The sequence below is a fragment of the Colossoma macropomum genome, unplaced genomic scaffold, assembly GCF_904425465.1.
Source record: "Colossoma macropomum unplaced genomic scaffold, Colossoma_macropomum, whole genome shotgun sequence".
Taxonomy (NCBI): domain Eukaryota; kingdom Metazoa; phylum Chordata; class Actinopteri; order Characiformes; family Serrasalmidae; genus Colossoma; species Colossoma macropomum.
In genome coordinates this window covers 42,016,537-42,027,254 of record NW_023494789.1, presented here as the reverse complement: position 1 = coordinate 42,027,254, position 10,718 = coordinate 42,016,537, and the positions used below count along the sequence as shown (strand labels likewise).

At 39.8% G+C, this 10,718-nt stretch overlaps 1 protein-coding gene across 1 annotated transcript; it reads left to right on the top strand.

The window, feature by feature from the left end:
- Positions 1-392: 392 nt before the first annotated feature.
- LOC118808590 (neuronal pentraxin-1-like) lies at positions 393-8,445 on the top strand. The gene is made up of 5 exons (XM_036571373.1): positions 393-1,449; positions 2,154-2,361; positions 3,758-4,002; positions 4,854-5,033; positions 7,258-8,445. The coding sequence occupies exons 1-5, from the start codon at positions 1,030-1,032 to the stop codon at positions 7,477-7,479; spliced, it is 1,275 nt and encodes a 424-aa protein (XP_036427266.1). The 5' UTR covers positions 393-1,029; the 3' UTR covers positions 7,480-8,445.
- The last annotated feature ends 2,273 nt before the right edge of the window (positions 8,446-10,718 follow it).

Here is a 10,718-nt window from a genome sequence, read left to right as displayed (position 1 = left end):
AATAAAACAACGAAGCCGCGGCGCGTGCACTGCACCGCATTGAAATTAAAGGCGAGTTTTAATGCTGGAATCTTAGAATGGCACGTGCTCACTGTTTAAGTAAATAGGAAATTGGAAAAAAACACCAAAATTAGAAAATCAAAGTGTCGGCTGGGCTGACCGGAAGCTTTCTAGGACCGCTGGACGACAAAACGGGAAAAAGAAGAGGTGACCTAATGCATTGTCACTCAATAACGTCGTGCCACCTTAAGTGAGAGGAGTGACAAGATTAGAGAGAGAGAGAGAGAGAGAGAGAGAGAGAGAGAGAGCCCTCCTCCCCGTAGTGCTGCGGTGGAGCTGCGCCCTATATAAGCCCCTTACGCGCAGAGAAGACACGCGCAGTTTTTAGCGGACAGCTTTGCAGCTAAAGCAGGTCCAGTGTAGAGAATACAGAGCTCTACAGCTTTAGAGGAGCTTTACAGGGCTGTCCTGCTGGAAAAGGGACCAGCTCAGAGTTTTAGTGGAGCAGCTACGTGTTATTGAGGCAGATTACGCGTGGACAGCTCCGTGGTTCTGAAATAGTCTGAGAGTTGAAGACAGGACGGTTTAAGTCTTGAGCTTTGGTGCTGGAAAGGGAACTAAAGAGTGGTGGACAGCTCCGTGGTAAGACAAGGCAGTTTTAGTAGAGAGTTTGTAGTGCAGAAAGTGATCTTCGTTAGTGCTCCGTGGCTCTGAAACAGGTTCAGCACGCTTTAAATGGGCAGCTGTAGTACTGAAATACTACCGTATCGCTTGTAGACTCGGTTTCAGTGCTGAAACAGACTTTGTAGACCAGTTTTAACGCACGTTGTGCGGACAGCTCCATGGTGCTAAACCCAGTTTAGCCGCAGTTGTACCGGACAGCTCCGTGGTGCTGAAACAAACGCTCTATCTCAGTGAAGAGCGGCTCTATCTCTTTAGTGGACAGCTCCGTGGTGCTGAAACGAGCCCGCAGCTCTAGCGCGTTCTTTCTCTCACTGAACACAAACACAGCGAAGCAGACCCACCACAATGGAGAGGATCTCATGGACACTTTTTCTGCTGTCCCTCGTTCTCCCGGAGGTCTCCATGCAAGATTTCGGGCAGACGCAGTTCATCTGCACCTCAGTGCCGAAGGACATGGACCTGTGCGCCGCCGCGATGCAGAACAGCGGACCGGCCGAGGACCTGAAGACCACCGTGATGCAGCTCAGGGAGACGGTGCTGCAGCAGAAGGAAACCATCATGAACCAGAAGGAAACCATCCGGGAGCTGACGAGCAAACTGAACCGGTGCGAGGGCCAGAGCGCTCCGGAGCCTGGGACCGGAGGAGGGAGGAGGAAAGAGCAAGGCAAGAACACCATGGGGGACGTTTCACGAGGCGCAAGTGACACTTTGGCTCAACTGGGGCAGACTTTGGCAACACTGAAACAAAGGCTGGAGAACTTGGAGGTAGGCACTGAAGAGTAATGATGATAGAGTTTAGTAAAGACACTGAAAAACTGAATAGATTTAGTTCAAACACATCAACACAATTAGAAATGTGTGACTTTCAGTTTACTTAGTTTGGGAATAGTTGTGTTGATGTGATATGCTTGTGGAAAAAAGATGCAGAGAATCAATGCAAACTCAATGCACCTTTTTTCAAAGCCAAAAAACACACTATTGTACACATACAGCCCATTTTAAGTATGGTTCCCACACTGGGATTAAGGCTAATCTGGCTTCACTTTCCAGTCAGAATGCTCTGTGGTCCAAGACTCATATGGGCAACAGACCCATATGAAGCCCAAGACTAGACTAAATTGAAATTTTCAATGGGGATTTACCATTGACATTCCAATTTAGTCCAAGACTAGCCTTAATCCAGTTGACTCAGGTTCAAATTAGTCCACTAGTATCATTCAACTCCAGTGAAACCCCATGGGAGGGCTAATTGTGCATGTCCCACATATTTTCTTAGCCACTTAATTGCTGAATCAAGAGCAATCAATGCAAATCTTTTACAAGGTCAGACTACTCCAGCTAAAGATCACTGGATGAATATTTAGTAACTGGACATAAATACTCCAAACCTAAAGTAATCTGAGCATCAGATTTGCTTGATGATCTCTGATCATCATCATCATCATTGTTTTTTACCTCCTGCTCCACAGCAGTACAGCCGGAGTAATGGCACGGCACAGGCAAACAGCCTGAAGGATCTGCTGCAGAACAAAATTGACGACATGGAGAAGCAGGTGCTGTCCCGCGTCAACACAATGGAGGGGGGCAAACCAAGCCAGAGAAACGATACAGATCAGAGGAACAAAGTGGAGTCCACGCTGACCTCTCTACACCACCGCATCACTGATCTGGAGAAAGGTACACTCTTTAAATCAAAGGTTCTTCTAGAGTTCTTTAGACAGAGGTTTTATATGGAACCATGACTATTTTAGTGTTTAAACGGTTCTTTGCATGGTTAAATGGTTCTTTAAAGAACCTTTTCTAAAAATGCTTATATTTGCAGCAGAAAGAGTTCCACTTTTGTTACCAGTCATCCTTTTTTAGTACAATAAAAAATATTTTTTTCTAAGGTTGTGAAAAATGAGCAGTCTTAGGAGCTCTTCAGTGAACATAAGAGGAAAAAGACTGCATAGACACTTGAGACTTTAGTGCACAACGCATAACAATGCGTGAAAAATACATGTTTGTTTCTGAATGCATCTTATTCATTCTTATCTGCATATGCTTAAACTAATTGTTATATAAGATGCTGGCTGTTGTGGTAGATCTCATAAAAGAGCAATTTGCTCTCAGTAAGGTTTTCCTGGTTAAATGATGCTTTACAAATGCATAAAATCTAGTCAATTTTAGGGAAAAGGTAAGGCAATGAGCAGAAACTAAGGTGTAAAAATGCATAAAATATAGTCTGTCAACAAAATGAAAAAAATCCTACATTATATCACTTTTAATCCCCACATGTTAAAATTAAGTGTGTATAGTGCGTATGGGGTTGGGTTGGGTTGTGGAGTGTGTGTGGCTGTCGCAGCGGACGGGCGAGTCTGGGGAGGGGAAGCTGCATTAGTTTGCATATCCTATATCAGCTCATAACTACAGCCATGAGAGAGAGAGAGAGAGAGAGAGAGAGAGAGAGAAAGCATGGGAGAGAGAAGGAATATTAGAGAGAGAGAGGGAGAGAAAGCATGGGAGAGAAAGCATGGGAGAGAGAAGGAATATTAGAGAGAGAGAGAAAGCATGGGAGAGAGAAGGAATATTAGAGAAAGAGAGAGAGAGAGAGAGAGAGAGAGAGAGAGAGAGAGAGAAAGAAAGAAAGAAAGCATGATAGAGAGAAGGAATATTAGAGAGAGAGATAGAGAGAGAGCAAGAATATGGGAGGGAGAAAGGAGATAAGAGTGGGGGAGAAAGAGGGCAAGAGTATGGGAGGGAGAGAGAGAGAGAGAGAGAAAGAGAAAGCATGGGAGAGAAGGAATATTAGAGAGAGAGAGAGAGAGAGAGAGAGAGAGAAAGCATGGAAGAGAAGGAATATTAGAGAGAGAGAGAGAGAGAGAGAGAGATAGAGAGCAAGAAAGCAACAGTATGGGAGGGAGGGAGAGAGAGAGCGAGAAAGCATGGGAGAGAAGGAATATTAGAGAGAGAGAGAGAGAGAGAGAGAGAGAGAGAGAGAGAGATAGCACAAAGATCTGAACATTATCTATTATTATTTTTATCTATTATTTTTTAATCCTCTATTATTTGTATTGTTTTCGTGTTTCTGCAGGACCTAAAGGTAACAAACTGCTGGACAAGTTCCAGCTGACCTTTCCTTTACGGACGAACTACATGTACGCTAAAATGAAACGGAGTTTGCCAGAGATGTACGCCTTCACGCTCTGCCTGTGGATCAAATCTAACGCCTCCCCAGGGGTGGGCACGCCCTTCTCCTACGCTGTCCCGGGACAGGCTAACGAGCTGGTGCTGATAGAGTGGGGGAACAACCCCATGGAGATCCTCATCAATGACAAGGTAAAACAGCATTAATGCTTATTTTAGTAGGAGCATTTTGTTTTGGTTTGTGTTTGATGTTAAATCTGGACTGTCCAGAGAACAGATGGAGTCATAATCGCATTCCCTTATTCGAGAAAAGAGGAAAATGACTAGATTTTTATTGATCTTTACAGAGTTTAAATAAATTAATCAGAGCTCCCAGCAAAAAATATGGAGTGCCAACGTTCAAAATCCATTCAAACATTAGTCTGCACTTTTGTTTTAAGGTGCATAATTGAAATGTAATGCATCTACACCAACACTCATCACTCCTCTGAGTTAATAAACAATTTTGTTGATTTTAAGGTGACATATAAGCTAAGCCATCACAACTAACATTACAAAAATGTATAGCTTACACTAATCATTCAGTTATTAATCTTACGGCTTATTATTCAATATCCACTAATCAGAATCTCTTATGAATGATTCAGTGACTACTATGAACTATTCATTATCCACTGTAAATTATTCAGGGTTTACTATGAATTATTTAGTATCCACTATGAATTTTTCAGTATTTACTATTAATTATTCACTATCTACTATGACTTATTCAGTATCTACTATGAATTGTTTGGTATCCATTATGAATTATTTAGTATCTACTACGAATTATTCAGTATCCACTATGAACTATTCAGTGCCTACTATGAATTATTCAGTATCCACTATGACTTATTCAGTATATTCAGGTTCTTGAGGTATAAGAGTGGGGAACTGAAGACGCTTCAATGAGTTTAAGAGAGTTTAAACTGGCTCTTGACTCAAAGTCTCAGGTCAGGAAGTACCTTAGAATACAGATGTTCCTCTATGTTGCTCCTCTGCAGGTGGCCAAACTGCCTTTCCTCATCAACGATGGGAAATGGCACCACATGTGCATCACATGGACCACGCGGGATGGAGTGTGGGAGGCGTTTCAGGACGGAGTCCTCCGCGGGAATGGAGAGAACCTGGCTCCATATCACCCCATCAAACCACACGGAGTGCTGGTGTTAGGCCAAGAGCAGGTGAGAGTCAGAAAGTCAGCTTTTATAAACAATATTACCCACATATATACGAGGGGTTGAGGGGTTCAGACACTTTCTGAATGCTGAGCAGCTTATTTGCAATTGTATTCAATGACATGCATTTTGCAGGCTTCTATTGTGCTTAGAGCTCCAGGCCAGGCGGTCAGTGGTGTGTATCATGACAGGTGTTTTCTGTGCTGACCAATCAAATAAAAAAGCAGTACCTGAAATTTAGTACCACATAAAGAACAAGTACAAAAGAGATGGTTCTTTAGACAGTGGTTCCATACAGAACTATGAACACTCAAAGAATCATTTGCATGCTTAAAATGTTCTTTGCATGGTAAAATTGTTCTTCAGATTAATGGAGAATTTGTTATTATATGGTTCTATACATAACCAAAAAGAGTTCTCCTATTGTTATGATGTCAAGCTTGTGTACAATAGAAGAACACTTTTCAGTGCTACATAGAACCATTTTCAAAAAGGTTCTATATAGAACCATGTATAACACATTCTCCACCAATCCGAAGAACGATTTTACCATGCAAAGAGCCATTTAAGCATGCAAATGGTTCTTTGAGTGTTCATAGTTCTATGCAGAACCATTGACTTCACTAAAGAACCCTTATAGATCCATCTAAGGATGTACAATCATATCAGAATCATTGCTTACAGATATGTGATTTTTAACATATACTGTATTGGACAGATGTTTAGATTGAAGAAATATTTTAAACTGATATTGGATATCATGTGTTTATTGCACAATGGAAGAGTTATGTGCTGATATTTATTGATCTGAAATACCTGTGTTTTATTCATTTCACTGCATTTCTAAACCTTCAAATAAATGCTAGAGCTCTCTGTAACGCTAATCCAGGAGGGTGGGCAGATGTGTATGTGAAAAAATATCAGATATCAGCATTAGACAGCTTCTTTGTTTTTGTTGTTGTTTAGTTTGTTTTTTGCTATCAGCACCACACTTACTAGTTAGCAGTAGATCACTTCCTAAAGGGGAGGGGCCAAAGTTATCTGTCTGTACATATCAAAACGATAGCCAGCTAGTACAGCTGATTGACAGTTACAGCACTTTTGTTGCTTAGCAACAAAGAACAGCCAAAGGCAGCCTTAGAAGATACAGTTTGAACCTCCATTAAAAAAGAATGTGCAGTGCACCTCACGTTTTTCAGCCTTAAGAAAAAACAGTGTAAAAAGATGAAACTCAATGAAAAAGTGCCAAAAAGTTCTGTTCATTTCAGGGGTGATCTCAGGTCCCAGTAACAGACCCTTAACAATCCAAGAGAAAAGACTATTTGTGAGTGTGGAAAGTATTTGGAAAGAATCCAGAAGTTCTAAAGGCTTCTAAAGGCTTTCTGTACTACTGCTACTGACAGTAAGAACTGACTGTATGTTTGGAAACTGAATCCTCTACAGATAGACTAAGTAATGGCTGTTTGTGCACTTCAAACTGAGCAGCTTGGGGATTGATTAGGTAAATAATTTAGACAGACCAGATAATTTAACACCTGGCGGCTGCATTCTGGGCCAATTCCCAGTTTGGGCCGCACTCAAGCCAAATTCATTTATTAAGCACTATTAAAAATAAAAAAAAACAACAAATGTTGGCATAATAATAAAAAATAATACAAATTCAATAATTTTGCTTTCATTTTCATGGTGTTTATTTGAAAGTGCCAGCTGCCCTATACATCTCTGTGGACCAACTTTAACTCACAAACAAACTTTTTCCTTTGTCTTGAAAATGTTCTATTTCACAGATACAGCTAACAAACTTGTTCTGTGCCATAAAAGACTGTCCAAGTGGACTTTTGGTTCCCCGAAGAACCTTTAAATGGATGGTTTTATAACAGATGATTTTGAGGAACCAAAAGTGTTTCCGAAGAGCTATTTTAGGCATCTTTACTTTTTAGAACTTTTCAAGGTTTTATCAAGACATCAGCAAGCAGTAAAACTTGAAGGGACACTCTGGCCAAACTAGGAAAACCCCCTTCTGGTGACATATCTTGAAGGTGGGAGGAACGTTTGAAAAACTTTGGGGTGTATTTTTGGAGAAATTTTGTTTAAAATGTGTTATTGTTTTTCAAAAGCTCCTCCCACCTTCAAGATACATCATCAGAAGGGGGTTATCCTATCCTAGCCTGTCCCTCTCAACAACTGCTAAGATGTTTCTTTGAAGTTAAACATGCTCTTCTTCCATTAGGACACTCTGGGTGGAGGCTTTGACGCCACACAGGCGTTCGTAGGAGAGCTGGCCAACTTCAACATCTGGGACAAGAAATTGTCGTCCTCTGAGATTTACAGCCTGGCCACCTGTAACAGCAGAGCACCGTCCGGCAACGTGCTGTCCTGGTCTGAGACCAACATCGAAGTGTTCGGTGGAGCCACCAAGTGGACTTTCGAGCCTTGCCGTCAGCTCAACTGAACTGCAGCCTGAGAGAGAAAGAAAGAAAAGAAAACAAAACAAAAAACAACAAAAGGCCATCAGAGACTCCTTGCTCTTGTCTTTCTTGTCTTCATTTTGACGTTAACAACAACAACAATAAAAAAGAGAACAGTCCTTTAATAAGTTACTAAGTTGAATAAGAGTTAAGCAAGGATTTCTATGAATACTTATGAATATTTATGTGCGAAATTAAAAAAAGTCATCGTTCGTTGTTGGAAAGCACAGTGAGACAGTGTTGCTGTTGGTTGCTTTTTTTTGTAAAAAAAAATCAGAGATTTTGTTTTTTTTTTCCTTTCTTGCAATTGCACTCATTCACTTTTTTCCTTTGCGTCCAAAAAGTGGACTTGCGACTCGTCCTGAGAGCGAAGCTGCAGGTCTCGTGCCTGTTTGGCTTGGATTCCTGGGTTAGGACTTTTATTTTTGAAGGCGAGAATCGGACTAATCGGGACAGTCCAAAGAACATCTCAAGGTCAATGTTTGGTCTGAAGGCCGGTCAGTTCCTCTTCTATCCACCATCTCCAGGTTCTACAGACATTCAAGGACGCCATTCAAATGGCCAACGTGTTTAGAGAAAGCCTGAGTGCCTTGGGCTGGAGCGCTGACTCAGCACACGCACTTTTCCATCCGCTTTAGCCATCCTGCCACTTTATCTCTCCGCTTTCACTGGCCACTTCTTGTTTCTGAGTAAATGTGTTAAAACAGCGATTTGTTCAGGTCCTGGCAGGTGTTTGTACTCTGTAATAGGAATGTTAACTGTATTGTAACAGCATGAATGACCAAAATGCTGCAACAAACAATGGCATCGTCGACATCCGCTTTTACTATTACTATGGTTCGGGTCGGGTTTTTTCTACTGTATTGTTATATGCTGAAAGCATGGCACCACTGAGAGATGATAAAAGATATAATTTTTGTAATAAAATTGTGATATCTAATGAAAATCTATTTTTTGCTGTTATTAAGGGGTCAGAAAAGGTCCTCACTTTATTTAATTGTGTGCATAATTTCTACTGAATGGTTTAAAAATATTTGAGCAAGATTAATACATTTTAATACAAGCATATCTCTGCTATAAACAAAAATATAAACTTTCTTTCCAGCTCTTACCATTTATAAACAACTCAGCTGAAAGTGGAGCAAGTGCAACATTACAACTTACCCCATAGGCAGAGTTAACTGTAACAGACTGGGCTAAAAAGGCTGATAAATCAATTTTAGTACAATGAATTCAATGCAAATCTATGCTGTTTAAAGTAGATGAGCTTTCCAACCTAAACACATAAAATAAATTCATGAACAATACATATGAGGCTGTGTCAAAAATTGTCACTGTCCAAAAAACCTAAATATCTCCATTTTTTGCAATTTTTAGTTTTCTGCCTAATTTCAACTCAGCAGCTGTCCTTTACATTTTGTGAAAAAGTCATGATGACTGGACAAATAAAAATGCTCCAAAATGGCTGTGAATAAAATATTTTTACATTAACTTACATTTAAAGCAGGGACAGGTTTTGCCCTCACCTGTAAAGTTACCAATTTGGAGATACTTGTTTTACTTCAGACAGTCATGATATTCAGTTTACATGACACATATAGAACATTTGTGATGATTCTGTGCATAGAAACACCAAAAAATGGCCTGTTTTTAATGCATATGGAGTCCTCAAATAGTTTATCTTGGGGGCATTAGTTGTAACCGTGTATTAAACTAACCCCCCCGTGTGGGGGCTGGACTTTAGCCCTGGTAGCTCTCACTGTGAGCTGTTTATAACCTTCAAAACAGAGCTACAGCCACTATACAGTCATTTATTCACACAACTTTTCAAAGGTTTGAACATGCCAGGTCAAATGATGTTCTTGTGTTCCCATAGCAACATCGTCCACCAACTTTAACAGCAATCAGACATTTCAGATATATCTCCAGATTCACCCTGAAGACTGTTTATGTGAAAACAAGTGAAAATAAGTTGACACATCATCTACAGAGAATACACTTCTGCACATGCAATGTTATGACACCTTTTTTTACATCAAAACTTGCAGAAAAACTGACATTTTTCTGCAAGTTTTGAAGCAAAAAAGGTGCCATAACATTTTATGTTTTTATTCATCCTAACGTGTTAAATTCAGTGAATAAACAGTATTAAAACGTGCAGAAATGTATTCTCCATACTTATTTTCACTCATTTTCACATTAACAGTCTTCAGGGAGAATCTGGAGAAATATCTGTCTGATTGCTGTTAAAATTGGTGGGTGACGTTGCTATGGGAACACGAGAACATGAATAAAAGCATTTTCTTCTTCAACATGTTTACCTACATGAAATATCCATGTTATATCTTACCCTGTGTTGGTTTGTGCCCCGTTCTCCATATCACATCAACACTACTGTATCTTTCAGACTTCTTACTTTTGGCAATAATAATGATGATGTAATATATTTTATTTATGTGGAAATGATGCACACAGTCACTGTGGGTGGAGCAATTGGGTGATAGATCACTGGCAGCAAGAGAAAGATACGGATGAGTTAGAAAATCTAAGTATTAAATATCTAGAACCATGTTTCAAAAAGACATTTGTGAATGTGAAGAACCTTTCAAAGCTTTAAAAAAACGTTCACATAATTCAAAAGTTACATTATGTGAAGCTTCTTCACACTCAGACACCAAACATCTTTACTAAAATTGCTCTCTGAAGAACCATCCACTGAAATGTTCTTGATGGAACCCAATGTGGTTCTTCTACACTCTAAGCAAAAAGGCTTCTATAATGTACCAAACATGAACCAAACATTCTATCACAGAAAAGAGCCATTTAATATGCAAAGAACCATTTATGCATTTAAATGGTTATTTGGGTGCTTGTGGTTCTTTATAGAACTGCTTTCTTTACTAATGAAGATTTTTAGCAAAAAATGTTCCATACAGTACAAAAAAAATTTGGTAGAACCCTTTGGTGGTGCTGTATGGAACCTTTTTAATTTTTAAAAAGGTTCTTTAAAGAACCATCTCCATCACAGAGAAGAGCCATTTAAGTATGCAAAGAACCACTTATGCATTCAAATGGATATTTGAGTGCTTGTGGTTCTTTATAGAACCGCTTCCTTTCTGATGAAGACTTTTAGCAAAAAAGGTTCTATACATAACCAAAAAATAGTTCCTTGACTTGTTGAAATAGTGGAACCCTTTTTGTGGTGCTATGTAAAAGGTTCTTT